At 47.0% G+C, this 21,988-nt stretch overlaps 1 protein-coding gene across 9 annotated transcripts in view; it reads left to right on the top strand.

Moving 5' to 3' along the window:
- Positions 1–21,243, top strand: part of mast2 (microtubule associated serine/threonine kinase 2) — a 334,787-nt gene extending 313,544 nt beyond the window's left edge. For 6 of the 9 annotated variants that reach the window (XM_045687864.2, XM_045687863.2, XM_045687862.2 and 3 more), the window contains 15 exons: positions 16–224; positions 1,618–1,756; positions 2,391–2,523; positions 3,288–3,453; positions 3,600–3,701; positions 5,343–5,465; positions 6,384–6,493; positions 6,616–6,770; positions 6,919–7,226; positions 7,671–7,874; positions 9,718–9,944; positions 12,949–13,071; positions 13,179–13,603; positions 13,800–13,993; positions 14,170–21,243. In XM_045687864.2, coding sequence (XP_045543820.1) covers positions 16–224; positions 1,618–1,756; positions 2,391–2,523; positions 3,288–3,453; positions 3,600–3,701; positions 5,343–5,465; positions 6,384–6,493; positions 6,616–6,770; positions 6,919–7,226; positions 7,671–7,874; positions 9,718–9,944; positions 12,949–13,071; positions 13,179–13,603; positions 13,800–13,993; positions 14,170–16,181 — 4,630 coding nt within the window. In that variant the 3' untranslated portion in view covers positions 16,182–21,243. The remainder of the gene's footprint in view (positions 1–15; positions 225–1,617; positions 1,757–2,390; positions 2,524–3,287; positions 3,454–3,599; positions 3,702–5,342; positions 5,466–6,383; positions 6,494–6,615; positions 6,771–6,918; positions 7,227–7,670; positions 7,875–9,717; positions 9,945–12,948; positions 13,072–13,178; positions 13,604–13,799; positions 13,994–14,169) is intronic. The other 3 variants (XM_045687868.2, XM_045687871.2, XM_082957050.1) reach the window with 2 other exon arrangements.
- The last annotated feature ends 745 nt before the right edge of the window (positions 21,244–21,988 follow it).

Genomic DNA, 21,988 nt, shown 5'->3' with positions numbered 1-21,988 from the left:
CATCCATCTCTGCAGTGCTGTGTTTCTGGTGCGGCACAAGGAGACCCGTCAGCGTTTTGCCATGAAGAAGATCAACAAGCAGAACCTCATCCTGAGGAACCAGATCCAGCAGGCCTTCGTAGAGAGAGACATCCTGACCTTCGCTGAGAACCCCTTCGTGGTCTCAATGTTCTGCTCCTTTGAGACACGCAGACACCTCTGTATGGTCATGGAGTATGTGGAGGGTAAGGGCTGATCATACACACATACAGCTCATTTACACACACACACACACACACACACACAAGAACAACAGACACCTCTGTATGGTCATGGAGTATGTAGAAGGTGACTGCTGATTATACAAATGGTTCAGAAACATCACGGGTAGCCAACCCGCTCCTGGAGAGCTACTGGTTGTGCAGGCTTTTGCTCCAAACCAGTTGTAACACACCTGATCCAGCTAATCAAGGTCCTCATGAGCAGCTAATTAGTAGAATCGGAAAGGGGCATCCTTCTTCATTTCTTACTGTATACGCACACTGATAGTTTTTCCCACTCCGTTTGTGTCTAGGGGTGTATCCTGACTGTCTCTACCCTGACTAGGATGTGAATGGGGGTCTATCCTGACTGTCTCTACCCTGACTAGGATGTGAATGGGGGTCTATCCTGACTGTCTCTACCCTGACTAGGATGTGAATGGGGGTGTATACTGACTGTCTCTACCCTGACTAGGATGTGAATGGGGGTCTATCCTGACTGTCTCTACCCTGACTAGGATGTGAATGGGGGTGTATCCTGACTGTCTCTACCCTGACTAGGAAGTGAATGAGGGTGTATCCTGACTGTCTCTACCCTGACTAGGATGTGAATGGGGGTGTATCCTGACTGTCTCTACCCTGACTAGGATGTGAATGGGGGTGTATCCTGACTGTCTCTACCCTGACTAGGAAGTGAATGGGGGTGTATCCTGACTGTCTCTACCCTGACTAGGATGTGAATGGGGGTGTATACTGACTGTCTGTACCCTGACTAGGAAGTGAATGGGGGTGTATCCTGACTGTCTCTACCCTGACTAAGAAGTGAATGGGGGTGTATCCTGACTGTCTCTACCCTGACTAGGAAGTGAATGGGGGTGTATCCTGACTGTCTGTACCCTGACTAGGATGTGAATGGGGGTGTATACTGACTGTCTCTACCCTGACTAGGAAGTGAATGGGGGTGTATACTGACTGTCTGTACCCTGACTAGGATGTGAATGGGGGTGTATACTGACTGTCTGTACCCTGACTAGGAAGTGAATGGGGGTGTATACTGACTGTCTGTACCCTGACTAGGATGTGAATGGGGGTCTATCCTGACTGTCTCTACCCTGACTAGGAAGTGAATGGGGGTGTATCCTGACTGTCTGTACCCTGACTAGGAAGTGAATAGGGGTGTATACTGACTGTCTGTACCCTGACTAGGATGTGAATGGGGGTCTATCCTGACTGTCTCTACTCTGACTAGGAAGTGAATGGGGGTGTATACTGACTGTCTGTACCCTGACTAGGATGTGAATGGGGGTCTATCCTGACTGTCTGTACCCTGACTAGGATGTGAATGGGGATCTATCCTGACTGTCTCTACCCTGACTAGGTGGTGACTGTGCCACCCTGCTGAAGAACATCGGAGCTCTGCCCGTGGACATGGCACGCATGTACTTCGCTGAGACTGTACTGGCACTGGAGTACCTCCACAACTATGGCATCGTACACAGAGACCTGAAACCTGACAAGTAAGACCCACACACTGTCCTCTAGTCTAGAAGCTTTAACTGTGGCCTCCCGAGTGGCGCAGCGATCTGAGACGCTGCATCGCTGTGCTTGAGGCGTCACTACAGACCCGGGTTTCATCCCGGGCTGTGTCACAGCCGGCCGCGACCGGGAGACCCATGAGGCGGCGCACAATTTACTGGAAGGTTTGGTCGGCCGGGATGTCCTTGCTCCGTCGCACTCTAGCGACTCCTGTGGCGGGCTGGGCGCCTGCACACTGACACGGTCGCCAGGTGTACGGTGTTTCCTCCGACACATTGGTGTGGCTGGCTTTCGGGTTAAGAGAGCAGTGTGTCAAGAAGCAGTGCGGCTTGGTTGGGTTGTGTTTCAGAGGACACATGCCTCTCGACCTTCGCCTCTCCCGAGTCCGTACGGGAGTTGCAGCGATGAGACAAGACTGTAACTACCAATTGGATATCACGAAATTGGGGAGAAAAAAGGGGTAAAAAATAAAAAGATTTATTAAGAAAGCTTTACCTGTTATACGACTTTTAATTTATCATTAATACTTCTCATGGGCTTTAATAATTCACAACCTATATGCTTTATTCACTATCTCATGATGCTAACATCATATCTCTCTCCCCCTTCCTGCAGTCTTCTGATCACGTCGATGGGCCACATCAAGCTGACGGACTTTGGGTTGTCTAAGATCGGTCTGATGAGCCTCACCACCAACCTGTATGAAGGACACATAGAGAAAGATACCAGGGAGTTCCTGGATAAACAGGTACACAGAGAGAGAGAGACACCTCTGGCCAGGGGCGGACTGGGACCAAAAATCGGATTGGCATTTCTAACACACTGGCCCATTTTATTTCCTAGAGGCCCCCACACTGGCCCATTTTATTTCCTAGAGGCCCCACACTGGCCCATTTTATTTCCTAGAGGCCCACACTGGCCCATTTTATTTCCTGGAGGCCCCACACTGGCCCATTTTATTTCCTAGAGGCCCCCACACTGGGCCATTTTATTTCCTAGAGGCCCCCGCACTGGGCCATTTTATTTCCTAGAGGCCCCCACACTGGCCCATTTTATTTCCTAGAGGCCCCACACTGGCCCATTTTATTTCCTAGAGGCCCCCGCACTGGCCCATTTTATTTCCTAGAGGCCCCCGCACTGGCCCATTTTATTTCCTAGAGGCCCCCACACTGGGCCATGTTTTTTCTTTGAGGCCCCCAATATTTGACAGATAACAGATACAAAAAAGTATTATAATTACACAGGCCCACTAGGCTCAAAATGGACCAGCCCATCTAGCATTTGCCCGAAATGCCAGCTGACCAGTCCGCCCCTGCCTCTGGCGCCCAACACATAACACCCAAACTCTGTCACTGATCACTCTTCCCTTATCTATAACAGTGTCTATGACAGAAGAGTATGTCAACGGGTATGAGACAAAAGGACTAAGGCAAGCAATGTTGTACTGTATGTGACAGTTGCTGTGTATTTCTCCCTGCCTATACTTGACCCTTCCCCTCTGTGTATGACCAGGTGTGTGGTACACCAGAGTACATCGCCCCAGAGGTGATCCTCAGACAGGGCTATGGGAAGCCAGTAGACTGGTGGGCCATGGGGGTCATCCTCTATGAGTTCCTGGTGGGCTGTGCCCCTTTCTTTGGAGACACACCTGAGGAGCTCTTTGGACAGGTCATCAGTGGTGAGTATCACAGAGAACAGAAGCACACAGGAGTCTGCATTTTTAACAGACAAAAAAAGGAAAGGGAAAAGTATTGCTTTGTTTTGAAAACGTTTGTGGAAAAATCTATCTGACCACAATGTCTGCTCTCCGTCCTCTATTTGTAGATGAGATCACATGGCCAGAGGAGGAGGAGGCTCTTCCTAACGATGCCCAGGACCTCATCTCTAAACTCCTCAGACAGAACCCTCTGGAGAGGCTGGGCACAGGTGATGGATTAGAAACATGTTATTTGACAAGCATAACTCATAGAAACAAATGCACTACCTGCACGTCTCACATTGCACAGTGTCAAATTGTCATTTAGTCTTTATCAGTCTGTCTGTGTTGTAGGCAGTGGTCTCCTTGTCATTCCTTCTGTCTCTGTGTTGTAGGCAGTGGTCTCCTTGTCATTCCTTCTGTCTCTGTGTTGTAGGCAGTGGTCTCCTTGTCATTCCTTCTGTCTCTGTGTTGTAGGCAGTGGTCTCCTTGTCATTCCTTCTGTCTCTGTGTTGTAGGCAGTGGTCTCCTTGTCATTCCTTCTGTCTCTGTGTTGTAGGCAGTGGTCTCCTTGTCATTCCTTCTGTCTCTGTGTTGTAGGCAGTGGTCTCCTTGTCATTCCTTCTGTCTCTGTGTTGTAGGCAGTGGTCTCCTTGTCATTCCTTCAGTCTCTGTGTTGTAGGCAGTGGTCTCCTTGTCATTCCTTCAGTCTCTGTGTTGTAGGCAGTGGTCTCCTTGTCATTCCTTCAGTCTCTGTGTTGTAGGCAGTGGTCTCCTTGTCATTCCTTCTGTCTCTGTGTTGTAGGCAGTGGTCTCCTTGTCATTCCTTCTGTCTCTGTGTTGTAGGCAGTGGTCTCCTTGTCATTCCTTCAGTCTCTGTGTTGTAGGCAGTGGTCTCCTTGTCATTCCTTCTGTCTCTGTGTTGTAGGCAGTGGTCTCCTTGTCATTCCTTCTGTCTCTGTGTTGTAGGCAGTGGTCTCCTTGTCATTCCTTCTGTCTCTGTGTTGTAGGCAGTGGTCTCCTTGTCATTCCTTCAGTCTCTGTGTTGTAGGCAGTGGTCTCCTTGTCATTCCTTCAGTCTCTGTGTTGTAGGCAGTGGTCTCCTTGTCATTCCTTCAGTCTCTGTGTTGTAGGCAGTGGTCTCCTTGTCATTCCTTCTGTCTCTGTGTTGTAGGCAGTGGTCTCCTTGTCATTCCTTCTGTCTCTGTGTTGTAGGCAGTGGTCTCCTTGTCATTCCTTCAGTCTCTGTGTTGTAGGCAGTGGTCTCCTTGTCATTCCTTCTGTCTCTGTGTTGTAGGCAGTGGTCTCCTTGTCATTCCTTCTGTCTCTGTGTTGTAGGCAGTGGTCTCCTTGTCATTCCTTCTGTCTCTGTGTTGTAGGCAGTGGTCTCCTTGTCATTCCTTCTGTCTCTGTGTTGTAGGCAGTGGTCTCCTTGTCATTCCTTCTGTCTCTGTGTTGTAGGCAGTGGTCTCCTTGTCATTCCTTCAGTCTCTGTGTTGTAGGCAGTGGTCTCCTTGTCATTCCTTCAGTCTCTGTGTTGTAGGCAGTGGTCTCCTTGTCATTCCTTCAGTCTCTGTGTTGTAGGCAGTGGTCTCCTTGTCATTCCTTCTGTCTCTGTGTTGTAGGCAGTGGTCTCCTTGTCATTCCTTCTGTCTCTGTGTTGTAGGCAGTGGTCTCCTTGTCATTCCTTCAGTCTCTGTGTTGTAGGCAGTGGTCTCCTTGTCATTCCTTCTGGCTCTGTGTTGTAGGCAGTGGTCTCCTTGTCATTCCTTCTGTCTCTGTGTTGTAGGCAGTGGTCTCCTTGTCATTCCTTCTGTCTCTGTGTTGTAGGCAGTGGTCTCCTTGTCATTCCTTCTGTCTCTGTGTTGTAGGCAGTGCATTTGAGGTGAAGCAGCATCGGTTCTTCTATAATCTGGACTGGAACACTCTGCTGAGACAGAAGGCAGAGTTCATCCCTCAGCTAGAGTCAGAGGACGACACCAGCTACTTCGACAGTAAGTCTCACCTACTGTACATGATATAAATGTACCTAGAGTAACACCCTGAATAAATGTACCTAGAGTAACACCCTGAATAAATGTACCTAGAGTAACACCCTGAATAAATGTACCTAGAGTAACACCCTGAATAAATGTACCTAGAGTAACACCCTGAATAAATGTACCTAGAGTAACACCCTGAATACATGTACCTAGAGTAACACCCTGAATAAATGTACCTAGAGTAACACCCTGAATAAATGTACCTAGAGTAACACCCTGAATAAATGTACCTAGAGTAACACCCTGAATAAATGTACCTAGAGTAACACCCTGAATAAATGTACCTAGAGTAACACCCTGAATAAATGTACCTAGAGTAACACCCTGAATAAATGTACCTAGAGTAACACCCTGAATAAATGTACCTAGAGTAACACCCTGAATAAATGTACCTAGAGTAACACCCTGAATACATGTACCTAGAGTAACACCCTGAATAAATGTACCTAGAGTAACACCCTGAATAAATGTACCTAGAGTAACACCCTGAATAAATGTACCTAGAGTAACACCCTGAATAAATGTACCTAGAGTAACACCCTGAATAAATGTACCTAGAGTAACACCCTGAATAAATGTACCTAGAGTAACACCCTGAATACATGTACCTAGAGTAACACCCTGAATAAATGTACCTAGAGTAACACCCTGAATAAATGTACCTAGAGTAACACCCTGAATAAATGTACCTAGAGTAACACCCTGAATAAATGTACCTAGAGTAACACCCTGAATAAATGTACCTAGAGTAACACCCTGAGCCTTTTCTACTATTCCTTTACTTAGAATAATAGAACAGAACTCCTGAAAGTGAGTTAGTGGACAGGCCGGTCCAGTAGTCTTGTGTAATGCTACTCTCTCTCTCTCCAGCCCGTTCAGACAGGTACCACCACTTGGACTCTGAAGACGAAGATGACACCAACGATGACGAACATGTAGAGATACGTCAGTTCTCCTCCTGCTCGCCCCGCTTCAGCAAGGTTAACACACACACACACACACACACACACACACACACACACACACACACACACACAGCACCCCTGCTGAAAATGTAATCACTCCATGTACTACATCATTTTCAAATAAACTGTGTGTTTAGGTGTACAGCAGTATGGAGCGTCTATCCCTCCATGAGGAGAAGAGGACCCCCCCGCCCACCAAGCGCAGCCTCAGCGAGGAGGGAGGAGAACGCATTGACAGCCTCAGTAGTCTCAAGTCCAGAGACCGCGCCTGGCTGGTGGGGTCACCTGAGATGTGAGTATGGTGTCCTCAGAAGAACCCCCCAAAGCCTCATTTACCGATAGTCTATTCTAATTATTTAAGTCTTCCACTAAATGAGCTGTCTGTCCCTTCCATTACCAACAACAGAAGTGTAACCTCCCTGTGTGCCTCCCTCCCTCAGCCTGCGTAAGCGTCTGTCTGTCTCAGAGTCGTCCCACACCGAGAGCGACTCCAGCCCTCCCCTGACGGTGCGAAGACGCTGCTGCTCCGCCATCATCGAGATGCCGCGCTTCGCCATCTCCTCAGAGGAGGAAGCAGGGGTGGCCCCCAGCCTGCTCAGCCAGACCCCCGGTGGAGTCAGGGGCCCCCGCAGCGAGGACCTACCCCTCTCCATCCCTGAGCTCCCCGTGGAGAGAGAGCTGAAACTGGATGAGTCCCCCACAACACCAGACTCTACAGCCAGCCAGCTCAGCAAAGCCACACTCACACGTCAGTACAATTTTAATACAACTTTATTGTCCATATGTTACAGAAAACAACAGAAACTGCCAAAACATATACTATATGCATGTACTGTGTGTCTGCTTTGATTCCATTCACATGACAAAATGTGTTACGTATTTACCTGGTACTGGACCTCTGCCTTTACCTCTGTTTATCTCTCTCTCCTGCTCCCTCTCTCTCCTGCTCCCTCTCTCTCTCTCCCTCTATCTCTCTCCCTCTCTCTATCTCTCTCCCTCTCTCTCTCTCCCTCTCTCCCCCTCTCTCTCTCTCTCTCTCTCTCTCCCTCTCTCTCTCTCCCTCTCTCTCTCTCCCTCTCTCCCCTTCTCTCTCTCTCTCTATCTCTCTCTCTCTCCCCCTCTCCCTCTCTCTACCTCTCTCCCTCTCTCTCCCCCTCTCTCTCTCTCTATCTCTCTCTCTCTCTCTCCATAGCGGGCAGTTCAGGAGATGTGTGGGAGCGTGGTTCAGGGGCAGACAGCTCTCCCTCTACCCCTAAGGCCATCAGTGACCTGGCAGCTAGGAGAGCCCGTCACAGACTGTTGTCTGGAGACGCAGACAAACACGCCCAGTCCAGACCACTCAACAAGGTCATCAAGTCAGCCTCCGCTACCACTCTCTCACTTATGATTCCTGCTGGTACGTCTGAGGTTTTAACAGCCAGGAATGTGTTATTTGTGCGCTTCTGTCTTTGTGTATTGAGATGTGTTGTGTATGTCTGTCTGTATCTGTCTGTGTCTCTGTCTGTCTGTGTGTGTTTGTTAGTGTCTGTCTGTCTTTGCCTGTGTCTTTATCTCTGTCTGTCTTTGTCTGTCTGTGGACTGTATGTATGTGTCTGTCTGTGGACTGTGTGTATGTGTCTGTCTGTGGACTGTATGTATGTGTCTGTCTGTGGACTGTATGTATGTGTCTGTCTGTGGACTGTATGTATGTGTCTGTCTGTGGACTGTATGTATGTGTCTGTCTGTGGACTGTATGTCTGTGGACTGTATGTATGTATCTGTCTGTGGACTGTATGTATGTGTCTGTCTGTGGACTGTGTGTATGTATCTGTCTGTGGACTGTGTGTATGTGTCTGTCTGTGGACTGTGTGTATGTGTCTGTCTGTGGACTGTGTGTATGTGTCTGTCTGTGGACTGTGTGTATGTGTCTGTCTGTGGACTGTATGTATGTGTCTGTCTGTGGACTGTGTGTATGTATCTGTCTGTGGACTGTATGTATGTATCTGTCTGTGGACTGTATGTATGTGTCTGTCTGTGGACTGTGTGTATGTGTCTGTCTGTGGACTGTGTGTATGTATCTGTCTGTGGACTGTATGTATGTATCTGTCTGTGGACTGTGTGTATGTGTCTGTCTGTGGACTGTGTGTATGTGTCTGTCTGTGGACTGTGTGTATGTGTCTGTCTGTGGACTGTATGCATGTATCTGTCTGTGGACTGTATGCATGTATCTGTCTGTGGACTGTATGCATGTATCTGTCTGTGGACTGTATGTATGTATATGTCTGTGGACTGTGTGTATGTGTCTGTCTGTGGACTATGTATGTGTCTGTCTGTGGACTGTATGTACCGTAAATTACGGACTATAAGCCGCAACTTTTTTCCCAGCTTTGAACCTCGCGGCTTAAACAATGACGCGGCTAATATATGGATTTTTCCCGCTTTCAAATTGTAAAAAAATAATTAAAAAAAACATTCTGTGACGTGCTCAGTTTTTTGGCGGCATGAAGCTTTCATTACCTATGAAATTGCCGAACCGGTTAAGGTCAAACAACTTTTTTGTTTACTGTTTAGATTAAATCGAGCGCTCTCAAACTTCCCATCATTCTGATTACGGTAGTCATTTTGTCACCCTCATCATGGCAAAGACACGGAGAAATGCATATGATGCAGCTTTCAAGTTGAAGGCGATTGATCTGGCTGTTGGAAAAGGAAATAGAGCTGCTGCACGGGAGCTTGGTCTTAATGAGTCGATGATAAGACGTTGGAAACAGCAGTGTGAGGAATTGACTCAGTGCAAAAAGACAACTAAAGCTTACTGCTAATTGTTTATTTTTTGTTATAAGCCGTGTTTCGTTAAAGCCTATTTATTTTTGTTACAAGCCGTGTTTCGTTAAAGCCTATTTATTTTTGTTACAAGCCGTGTTTCGTTAAAGCCTGTGTAAAGTTAATTTGTTTCAATGTACCGGTAGGCACCTGCGGCTTATAGACATGTGCGGCATATTTATGTTCAAAATAATACTTTTTTTTTTAATTCAGTGGGTGCTGCTTATATTCAGGTGTGCTTAATAGTCTGGAAATTACAGTATGTATCTGTCTGTGGACTATGTATGTGTCTTCTTTCTTTCTGTACTTTCTTAGCTACCACCATCTGTTCGTTTTTAGAACATGTGGTAAAGGTTGAAAATAAATGACATTTATGTGCATTTAGTAACTGGACTTGTCTCCCTATTAAACCATCTCCCTCATTCCTCCATGTTTAGACCACCACGGGGCCTCCCCATTGGCCAGCCCCATGTCACCCCACTCCTTCTCGTCCAATCCATCGTCCAGAGACTCCTCCCCCAGTAGAGACCTGTCCCCAGCCGTGGCCAACATCAAACCCGCCATCATCATCCACAAGGCGGGCAAGAAGTACGGCTTCACCCTGCGAGCCATCAGGGTGTATATGGGAGACACAGACATCTACACAGTACATCACATGGTCTGGGTGAGTAAGTAGCCTGCTTTAGCTTAGTGACTCAAACTAAAAGGGATTTAACACTTCTAGTAATCCTGTACTAGTAATCCTGTACTAGTGATCCTGTTGTAGTGATCCTGTACTAGTGATCCTGTTCTAGTAATCCTGTTCTAGTGATCCTGTACTAGTAATCCTGTTCTAGTAATCCTGTTCTAGTAATCCTGTACTAGTGATCCTGTACTAGTGATCCTGTTGTAGTGATCCTGTACTAGTGATCCTGTTCTAGTAATCCTGTACTAGTGATCCTGTTCTAGTAATCCTGTACTAGTAATCCTGTTCTAGTAATCCTGTTCTAGTAATCCTGTTCTAGTAATCCTGTACTAGTAATCCTGTTCTAGTAATCCTGTACTAGTAATCCTGTTCTAGTAATCCTGTACTAGTAATCCTGTACTAGTGATCCTGTTCTAGTAATCCTGTTCTAGTAATCCTGTACTAGTGATCCTGTACTAGTGATCCTGTTCTAGTAATCCTGTACTAGTGATCCTGTTCTAGTGATCCTGTTCTAGTGATCCTGTTCTAGTAATCCTGTTCTAGTAATCCTGTTCTAGTAATCCTGTACTAGTGATCCTGTTCTAGTAATCCTGTTCTAGTAATCGTGTTCTAGTAATCCTGTACTAGTAATCCTGTACTAGTGATCCTGTTCTAGTGATCCTGTTCTAGTGATCCTGTTCTAGTGATCCTGTTCTAGTGATCCTGTTCTAGCTAATCCTGTTCTAGTAATCCTGTACTAGTAATCCTGTACTAGTGATCCTGTTCTAGTGATCCTGTTCTAGTAATCCTGTTCTAGTAATCCTGTTCTAGTGATCCTGTACTAGTGATCCTGTTCTAGTAATCCTGTTCTAGTAATCCTGTTCTAGTAATCCTGTACTAGTAATCCTGTACTAGTGATCCTGTTCTAGTAATCCTGTTCTAGTGATCCTGTACTAGTGATCCTGTACTAGTGATCCTGTTCTAGTAATGTTGTTATAGTGATCCTGTACTAGTGATCCTGTTCTAGTGATCCTGTTCTAGCTAATCCTGTTCTAGTGATCCTGTTCTAGTAATCCTGTACTAGTAATCCTGTTCTAGTAATCCTGTTCTAGTAATCCTGTACTAGTAATCCTGTTCTAGTGATCCTGTTCTAGTGATCCTGTTCTAGCTAATCCTGTTCTAGCTAATCCTGTTCTAGTGATCCTGTTCTAGTGATCCTGTACTAGTGATCCTGTTCTAGTAATCTTGTTCTAGTGATCCTGTACTAGTGATCCTGTTCTAGTGATCCTGTTCTAGTAATCTTGTTCTAGTGATCTTGTTCTAGTGATCCTGTACTAGTAATCCTGTTCTAGTAATCCTGTACTAGTGATCCTGTTCTAGTGATCCTGTTCTAGTAATCTTGTTCTAGTGATCCTGTACTAGTAATCCTGTTCTAGTAATCCTGTTATAGTAATCCTGTACTAGTAATCCTGTTCTAGTGATCCTGTTCTAGTGATCCTGTACTAGTAATCCTGTTCTAGTGATCCTGTTCTAGTAATCCTGTACTAGTAATCCTGTTCTAGTGATCCTGTACTAGTGATCCTGTACTAGTGATCCTGTTCTAGTGATCCTGTTCTAGTAATCCTGTACTAGTGATCCTGTTCTAGTGATCCTGTTCTAGTGATCCTGTTCTAGTAATCCTGTTCTAGTGATCCTGTACTAGTGATCCTGTTCTAGTGATCTTGTTCTAGTGATCCTGTACTAGTGATCCTGTTCTAATAATCCTGTTCTAGTGATCCTGTACTAGTGATCCTGTTCTAGTAATCCTGTACTAGTGATCCTGTTCTAGTGATCCTGTTCTAGTGATCCTGTACTAGTGATCCTGTACTAGTGATCCTGTACTAGTGATCCTGTACTAGTGATCCTGTTCTAGTGATCCTGTTCTAGTGATCCTGTTCTAATGATCCTGTACTAGTGATCCTGTTCTAGTGATCCTGTTCTAGTGATCCTGTACTAGTAATCCTGTTCTAGTAATCCTGTACTAGTAATCCTGTTCTAGTAATCCTGTACTAGTAATCCTGTTCTAGTAATCCTGTACTAGTAATCCTGTTCTAGTGATCCTGTACTAGTAATCCTGTTCTAGTGATCCTGTTGTAGTGATCCTGTACTAGTGATCCTGTTCTAGTAATCCTGTACTAGTGATCCTGTTCTAGTGATCCTGTACTAGTGATCCTGTTCTAGTGATCCTGTTGTAGTAATCCTGTACTAGTGATCCTGTTCTAGTAATCCTGTACTAGTAATCCTGTTCTAGTGATCCTGTACTAGTAATCCTGTTCTAGTGATCCTGTTGTAGTGATCCTGTACTAGTGATCCTGTTCTAGTGATCCTGTTCTAGTGATCCTGTACTAGTAATCCTGTTCTAGTGATCCTGTTCTAGTGATCCTGTTCTAGTGATCCTGTACTAGTGATCCTGTACTAGTGATCCTGTTCTAGTGATCCTGTACTAGTGATCCTGTACTAGTGATCCTGTACTAGTGATCCTGTTCTAGTAATCCTGTTCTAGTAATCCTGTTCTAGTGATCCTGTACTAGTGATCCTGTTCTAGTAATCCTGTACTAGTGATCCTGTACTAGTGATCCTGTTCTAGTAATGTTGTTATAGTGATCCTGTACTAGTGATCCTGTACTAGTAATCCTGTTCTAGTGATCCTGTTCTAGCTAATCCTGTTCTAGTGATCCTGTTCTAGTGATCCTGTACTAGTAATCCTGTTCTTCATTCGATTCAACAGATTCAATTATTACCAGTGATATGATTTGATGTGTAATTTCAACCCTCCTCTCCATCTCTCTCTCTCCATCTCTTTCTCTCCATCTCTCCCTTTCTCACTCCATCTCTCCATCTCTCCCTTTCTCTCTCCATCTCTCTCTCTCTTTCTCTCTCTCATCTCTTTCTCTCCATCTCTTTCTCTCCATCTCTTTCTCTCTCCATCTCTTTCTCCATCTCTCTCCATCTCTGTCTCTCTCAGCATGTAGAGGAGGGTGGTCCAGCCCATGATGCAGGGCTGAGAGAAGGAGACCTCATCACTCATGTGAATGGAGAGGCTGTCCACGGCCTGGTGCACACTGAGGTGGTGGAACTCATTCTCAAGGTGCGCACATACTCACACACACTACACACACACACACACACACTTTACGCACGCACTCACACACTCACATTAGCTCCTGTTTTATGCGTGTGGTATGTTGCCCTCAGAGCGGTGGTAAGGTGTCCATCTCTGCCTGTCTTATGCATGTGGTGTGTTACCCTCAGAGCGGTGGTAAGGTGTCCATCTCTGCCTGTCTTATGCGTGTAGTGTGTTACCCTCAGAGCGGTGGTAAGGTGTCCATCTCTGCCTGTCTTATGCGTGTGGTGTGTTACCCTCAGAGCGGTGGTAAGGTGTCCATCTCTGCCTGTCTTATGCGTGTAGTGTGTTACCCTCAGAGCGGTGGTAAGGTGTCCATCTCTGCCTGTCTTATGCGTGTGGTGTGTTACCCTCAGAGCGGTGGTAAGGTGTCCATCTCTGCCACGTCCTTTGAGAACACTTCCATCAAGCTGGGCCCTGCCCGCAAGACCGGCTCCAAATCTAAGATGGCGCGTCGCAACAAGAAGACCAAGACCAAAGATAGCAGCCAGGAAAGGTCTCTTATCTGAACAATCTCACACACTTACCCTTCCTCTCAGAAATCATGATACATAGAATATAATGGCTGATAAATGGAGGGATGTTTGTCTTTTCAACTCTTTATACTCTGTGTGTGTGTGTGTGTGTGTGTGTGTGTGTGTGTGTGTGTGTGTGTGTGTGTGTGTGTGTGTGTGTGTGTGTGTGTGTTCCAGCAGTAGTAAGAAGAGGAACTCTCTGTTCAGGAAGATCACTAAGCAGGCGTCTCTTCTCCACACCAGCCGTAGCCTCTCCTCTCTAACCCGCTCTCTGTCCTCTGGAGAGAGTGGACCCGGGTCCCCCACTCACAACCTGTCCCCTAGATCACCTACACAGGGTTACCGGTCCACACCTGACTCTACTCACTCTGGTAAGTCCTATACACACACATCCCTCAAACACACAGCTCACCTAATGGACTGTAGTACGTGGCCTAATGTTGGATAAGGTCATAAAAGCTGGTGATTATGTGTGTATAACATTTCATGAATGTAGGTGACTCCCTGAATGTCTAACTGTGTTTCTGTATGTGTCGTGTTTTCTCAGTAGGGGGTAACTCGTCTCAGAGCAGCTCTCCCAGCTCCAGTGTTCCTAACTCCCCAGCCAGCTCCGGTCACATCAGGCCCAGCTCCCTCCACGGCCTGGCCCCCAAGCTCCAGCGCCAGTATCGCTCCCCTCGCCGCAAGTCAGCCGGCAACATCCCTCTATCCCCCCTGGCCCGCACCCCTTCCCCAACCCCACAGAGCACCTCCCCCCAGCGCTCTCCCTCCCCCTTGTCCAGCCACGGACTAAGCTCCACCTCTATGGGCCAGACCTTTCCCGTCAAGCTCCACTCTTCCCCCCCTCTGGTCAGGCAGATCTCCAGGCCCAAGAGCGCTGAACACCCCCGCTCTCCACTGCTCAAGCGAGTCCAGTCTGCTGAGAAGCTAGCCTCCTCCCTCTCCTCCTCGTCGTCCTCCCCCTCTCCATCAGGCGCCGGAGGCGACAAGAAGCTGCCTGTAACAGTGACAGGACGTAAACACAGCCTGGACATCTCCCACGCTGAGTTTAAGAAGGAGATGCTTCAGAGAGACCCCAGTCTGCAGAGTCTCCAGGAATCAGCTGGGGAGAGAGAGAGCCTGCTGCTGGGTGTGGGGCCTGGGATAGGGGGCCGTGGGGGTCCCGTGGAGAAGGGCAGCCTGCAAAAACCCTCCTCCAGCAGGAAGCTAGGACGTCAGGAGGGGGACGGAGGGTCGACGGCCGGGTCCCTGGGGCTGGCCCCCGGGAAGAGCAAACTGAAGGACAAGCTGTCAGCCATCAGACAGGACCGGGCTGAGAGGAGGGAGTCACTGCAGAAGCAGGATGCCATCCACGAAGTGGACTCATCAGAGGACGAGACAGACGAGGGGTCCGAGGACAGTCAGGACGGGCGTGGCAGGAACACCTGCACCTTTACCCCCCCACTGCTCCGCCCCACCTCCGTCATGCCCACCGCCCCCCGTACGGGACCCGGGGGTACCCTTCCCTCCCTCTGTCTGTCCCCCTCCTCCACCCTGCTGCCAAGCAGAGCCACCGTACCCTCCACACTCCACGAACACAAGCCCACTCAGAGTGGTCCTTCGCTGGGAGGGAAAGACGGGGGCTCAGCCTCCTCGGATGACTGTAGGCGGAGAGATGGGAAGACTCCAGACCCCAGCAGCAAGTTCACCCAGAGCCCCCTGTCCAGCACCTTCGCCACCCTCAGCAGTGCTTTCATCTCTGTCAGCAAGGACACCTTCCTGAAGCCTGCTGCTTCATCTCCACATCAGGACTGGAGGAGCCCCAAGTTGCTTGAGCCCAGGGGGAAGAGCAGTAGTTTATGGAGCGAGGAGAGAGACTCTGGTCTGGAGGCCCCCAGATCCAGCCCCACTGGGTCCATAGACGGCAGAGACCTAGTCCCCACACCCATCTCCTCCCCAGGCATCACAAAGGAGAAGAAGGAGGCTGACAACCGGAGACATGCTGCTGCTGCTGCCGCTGCTGCAGCCTACGCCACCCCCAGCCCCCCAGCCTCTCCAGCGCCAGTGTCAAGGTCAGATAGTGGGGTGGACAAGGTGGTGTCACATCTAGCCAATGTAGCTCATAGCGTCCTGGGGCCCGTCAAACTAACCATCCCCGGGGCCAAGGAAGCCTTTGAGAGAGCCAAGGACCAGAATCAGAGACCCTCCAACCCCTCTCACCCCAAGGCCACTCCCCTCTCCCCCTCCCCCTTTAGACACCCTGCCCCTCAGCCCCCGCCTCGCCTGTCCTCCCAGTCTCCTCCCAGGCAGCCCTCCTCCAAAACTGAGCCAGCCCCCCCTCCCCCTCCACAGAGGAGGCCCTCCCCTCCTAAAGACTGTACCCTGGCCCAGGACCCCATGGAGAGGCCGGTGGGGGAGTTACGAGGCAGTGGGGAGACTGCACCCACCACCACACCCAACCAGACACCCACTGCAGCCTCAGAGCAGCGCAATAGGCCAGACCCTCCGGCCTCACAGAGACCCAGCCCAGCCTCTGCAGCCTCCACCCCGCAGGACAATCCCAGCAGCAAAAACACGTAGCAGATAAGACACCCATGACAATAGAGACTGCTTTATCCACAGACAACTGCATGTTTGGAAGAAAACAACATTCTAAACTCTTTGCAACTCACTAATCATTATCTGAGAGCATAGCCATCTGAGAGAGAGAGAGAGAGAGGGAGAGAGAGAGAGGTGATCGTTCGGGCCCTGACTATGTGTTCCTGTATTCCAGAGACATCCAGATTGGCTGTAGATCTCTTGTTGTTGTTATACTCAGTTTTGTAACATTGATTCATGTTCCTGTGAAGTCGGTCTGCATTTGTTTCTCTCTCTGCAAAGAAACATGGGGGCTAGAAATAAACCGTGTGAGTTCACTGATCCACACGCACTGAGGAAAGGATTAACAAACACACACAAACACTCTAATGGTCTTTTCTTAGTGTACTGCCTCGTTAGCTTTCACCTTCAAGTTCCAGTCGTGTGACTTTTATCAAGCCAATAGATCAGGTTGTGCCTTGTAAACAGTACAGCCACCGCTGCACCCCTCCTGCATGTCTCCAGCCGTCCGTGGCTGAACAGGGTGTAACTCAGCAATAAAAGTAGCGTATGCTTAGCAATCAGTATAAATACATTACAGTCTGTTAATGAAACAATCTGCATCGCCCATCTTTAACTCACTCAGCAGCCTCAGGCAAATGGTGTTCTTATTCATGGTCTAACGCTGCACTCTGTATCTTTAACTGTTTAATAGTGCAGACTGGCTAGAGAAAAGCCTCTAGTCTTTATATAACACTCTATTCATGTTGTGGCTGTCAGAGGGGCTATTCAAGCAGTGTTTGTATTGTATCACAGAGTGTTCCATGAAAATCTCTTTCCCTATCTGCTCCACCGGCTATTCGTGTGCTTGTCAGTGTAGCTAGCGTATAGAAGCTAACCCTTCCATGGCTCTACCTGGACCTGTCAGTGTAGCTAGCGTATAGAAGCTAACCCTTCCATGGCTCTACCTGGACCTGTCAGTGTAGCTAGCGTATATGAAGCTAACCCTTCCATGGCTCTACCTGGACCTGTCAGTGTAGCTAGCGTATATGAAGCTAACCCTTCCATGGCTCTACCTGGACCTGTCAGTGTAGCTACTGTAGTGTATAGAGCTGTGTGGCTGTACGTGTTGTGGTAGCTAGGATACTAGCCTAGCCGTTGACCTTGTAACTGCATGATAGCCTCACCATATCTAGATCCCTATGTCAGGGACATGTTTCTAATGATTAAAGAATACTGGCTGGTTCATACAACAGCTTTACATTGACATGGACTATAGGTGAGATAAGGAGGGACAGTGATCTAGTCACAGACTACTTGGGGACACCTGGTCAATCTGGTCCTAGTCTGGTTTGGTCAACTACACAAACAGTGTTGAGATGACAAGAGTCAAGTAGTTAAGATGAGGTAGATCTATTTAGAGATTTGGGTTTGAGTACCGGGCAGCGGATTGTTCCTGGGGTGTTCCACTTCCTGTAGTCCACAGGGGTGGACTACTCTGCCCCTGAAACTCAATTACCCAGACTCCTCTCAAACTCTGAAGCAGGAAGACTGCTCACAAGTCTGTTTACAGGCTAGTTAGCATAGGGCTGGGCAACATCTCTGATTCAGTTGATTCATTTGAATGTATGTTTTAGCGCAATGTTTCAAATGCCTGTATCTCAAATGCCTGTATCGCAGGAATTGAGGTTTTAATATTGTTTGTTTTTATGAGCGTTTGTCTTTTTGGTCTCGTATCCTTCCCCCCATGCTGTGTGCACTGTGCACCTTCCCACTTGCACACAGACACCAAGCCCCTCCCCCTGTCACTCACAACAACAAAGACTAAAGATCACGTCCTCTCTGACAAGCAGTTTCAACTCGCCATTTGAGGTTTGGTCCAACAGAATGGGTCATATGGACACTGAAACACATTGAGACATTAATTTACTGTAATATAGGAGAAGTTAACCCTCTTTATGTCTCAACTTCTCAAATTACGCGTAGAGCAGACGCTACTAAAAAGAGAGTATGAATGAACATTGCTTGAGAGATTGCTTATATGAGACCTGTGTTAATGTTCTATAATGGCTGCTACAGGTTGGTCATTATTAGTGGATGTGCATTATGCACGGATCTGGTTGAATTTGGAACTAAAAGGTCATTTTCATAGATAGACTTGAAAGCCAGAAAAAAAATCAGGTTCAACTATTTTGATAAAAAAGTATACAATTATTACTGGGTCTTATGGTTGTGGAAGGCTTTTATTTAGCCTTGGTATAATTTCACAAGTCCTGAATTCATTACATTATAGCTGACTGTTTGAAATGCTGTTTATTTTACCTTTAATTGTACAAAAAAAAAGCTTAGTTAGAGTAAAGATGTATTTTTGAATTGAGATATATATTGTGAATGGCCATACGTTTGAAAAAGTCCAGATCAGATTTTTCTGGGAGATGTGGCCAAGCTCTACGTTAGTGTAGCAGTACACCAGTAGACACACTGGTCTTCATGTATATTCTGACAACCAGTGGTTTTCCACGTCACACCGTTGTCTTTATTTCTAGCCCCTTCGCTCTCTCTTTTTATCAGACACTTAAGGTTTGTTCAACTTGCTGTGTTCTCTCTGTGTTTCACCTCTTATCCTGTAAAGCTAACAGACTTTACTTTGTATATGCGTTCAAGACTGTGTGTGTTGTCAAGTGGCTGTCAGATGTGTGTGTGTGTGTGTGTATATATATATATATATATATATATATATATATATATATACATATATATATATATATATATGAATATTTAAAGGTCTGCTGTGTTGGGACTTGGGATTGTGTATTAGTTAGTGTAGACATCTCATAGTTAGTTACCCCTATTAGTGCTGTCTCTGACTGATATCTCAGTTGGCCTATAGGGTCGGGGATGGGTCAGCAGGGGGGTGGGCTTTGCACAACCCTTTTATCGCTGTATGTCAAATGAAAAGCCAACTAAATAAAAGGAAGGGCAATCAGATCCCTGGCTTTTAGGTCAGTCACAACGATGTTGACCAATCAGAAGTCTGAACTGACCAAACACCACTATGATCCTCCAGTCCCACTGCTACGTGTGGGGTTTTGTGGGTGTGGGGTTTTGTGGGTGTGAGCGTTCATGCTTGTGTGTGCTCCTGCGTGTGTGTGCTCCTGCGTGTGTGTGTGAGTGTGGGCGTTAATTTGTGTGTCTTAGTTTGCAAAGTAAGGGGATGTTGCCATGTTGTAAAACTGTGGCTACCTGCAGCATACATCTCTTTTTTTCTGTGTGAGAGATCAAATCTCCCTCGGGGTGTGTCCTGCAAAGTTTTGTTGCTGTTGGAGATGTCGCAAAGAGCAGCTCATTGGGATGACTGACTGAGGGTGAGACAGGACTGTCTGTCCGGTGTCTATAGATGCTAAAGAGATCTGTGTTGTCAATACCTAACCCCAGACAGACAGACAGACAGACAGACAGACAGACAGACAGACAGACAGACAGAGGCTAGTGATTTCTGTAATGTGTTTAAATGTTGTTCAATCTTCTTCAATGCTACTAGAAATCGACCTCTGTAACAGGCAGTGCTAATTATTCATATCAACAGCTTTCCACACTGTAACGTTACCCTGGATCATATCAGTGTGACTGGCTTGTTATGGCCTTTACATATTATACATGGAACCTTAACCACTGACGGACCACAGACAATGTTCATGAGGAGGAACATAGTGCATATAATGTTTAGAGGTTCGGCCCTGGTCAAAATTAGTGCACTATATAGGAAATCGGGTGCCTTTTGGGACGTTTCCTAAATCACCTGCGGTGTGAATAGTGGTATCCTCTAATGCAGAAGGATAGAGGGTAGGTCATGTGAGGTGGAGGCCCTAAGTCCTCGCAGAGAAAAGCTGTCATTTGTCACTAGGACAGATCGGCCAAGCTTAGCGTTGGGATTTAACAACTCTGCTGTAGCCAATCAATCAACCCCAGACTGAGAGAGCATCTCCTCATTGGCCGAATATGTCAGGTGACTCAAATGATCATCCTCCATTTGTGTCTGTGTGTTGAGTGTTATTTCATATCAGCCAGAGACATGGTCTGAAAGAGAAGTCTCTGACATTCACCATTTGATACTAAGTTAATGCCCCTGCACATCGAATGACTGTAGTCCCAAAACTGATCTGAAGTTTCGATTTGATCTGGGTCATCCCTGTAACAATAGTTTATACAGTGTGTATTGTGTTGTATGTCATCTGGACTATACTGGTGGCCCTGTTGTTATTTCTGCTTGGACAGCTGCTACTCTCTCTGACCCAATCCAAGTGCCATCCTCCGGCACCAGCCTGACCATCCCTGACATTCACTGTTGCATCACACAAACATCATCTGTAATGATGCTGATCCAGCCATCTGTCAGAGAGGGAAGTCAAGTGTTAGTTTCCCTGGTGGAGTCATTCATCTCTAGCCCTGGGCTGTTGGCTGCTCCCAACACACACACACACACACACACACACCACACACAAAGCAATTTCAGCCAAACAAAACACTACCTACCCCCTAGTCTGGGCCCATCACCTCCAATGTTCAGTTAGGCCCCCCTAGAGCCCGAAGCCACGGTAGCTCCCCACTGTAGGGGCTGTCCCTCTCTCTCTCTCTGTTAACCCTGTGGGTAACCTCCACCCTGGACTTTAACCTCACTACATCTCTACAGACAGATCCATACAGTATGTGTTTTTATTGTAGCTACAGTATGCGTTGTGTGTTAAAGCCCATAGCGATGGTAGGGCTGTCTGTGTGCAGAGACCAATGCCACTGAACTAAGGGAAGAGGAGACTGTTGACTTCATGTTATGGACTTGACTCCCCAGTGTTTAGGCAGTATTTTAAAGGCTGTGTGAGATAGATCCTGTGTGTGTGTACAGCGTGTGTTTGTGTCTGAAGTGTGAAGGAGAGGGGATCTGTCTGAAAAGGGTTAAGAGAGATTGCTAGATTAAAACCAGTGCAATATCTTTTTATTTTCTATTGTGGTTAAACGCATGTTGTTGTTAATCCTACATTATCATAATAATAAAGGTTTTTTATGTATATTTCTGGTGTTTTGTATGTTTATGCTTGACTGTTATTGTTCATATTTATGTATGAGTGTAGGATAAGGTTATGATTTAAACCAAAATGATCAACAATGCTGTAAAACAAGGTATTGTCGGGCATTTGACACAGTAGTGCTTTTTACATTCATATAAATGATCTTTTACAGTATCAGACATACACTACATGACCAAAACTATGTGGACACCTGCTCGTCAAACATCTCATTCCAAAAGCATGGTCATTAATATAGAATTGGTCCCCCTCTTTGCTGATATAACAGCCTCCACTCTTCTGGGAAGGCTTTCCACTAGATGTTGGAACATTGCTGCGGGGACTTGCTTCCATTCTTCCACAAGAGGTCCACAAGAGGTCTGGCTCGCAGTCGGCGTTCCAATTCATTCCAAAGGTGTTCAATGGGTTTGAGGTCAGGGCTCTGTGCAGGCCAGTTCTTCCACATCGATCTCAACACACCATTTCTTTGTGCACATGGGCATTGTCATGCTGAAACAAGAAATAGGCTTCCCCAAACTGTTGCCACAAAGTTGGAAGCACAGAATTGTCTAGAATGTCATTGTATGCTGTAGCGTTAAGATTTCCCTTCACTGAAAGTCAGGGGCCTAGCCCGAACCATTATTCTTCCACCAAACTTTACAGTTGACACTAGGCATTGTGGGGCAGGTAGTCATTCTCCTGGCATCCGCCAAACCCAGATTCGTCCGTCGGATTTCCAGATGGTGAAGC

Source organism: Salmo salar, chromosome 10 (genome assembly GCF_965601325.2).
Source record: "Salmo salar chromosome 10, fSalSal1, whole genome shotgun sequence".
Lineage (NCBI taxonomy): Eukaryota > Metazoa > Chordata > Actinopteri > Salmoniformes > Salmonidae > Salmo > Salmo salar.
The sequence above is the reverse complement of the archived record's forward strand: the minus strand, read 5'-3'. Positions and strand labels throughout refer to the sequence as shown.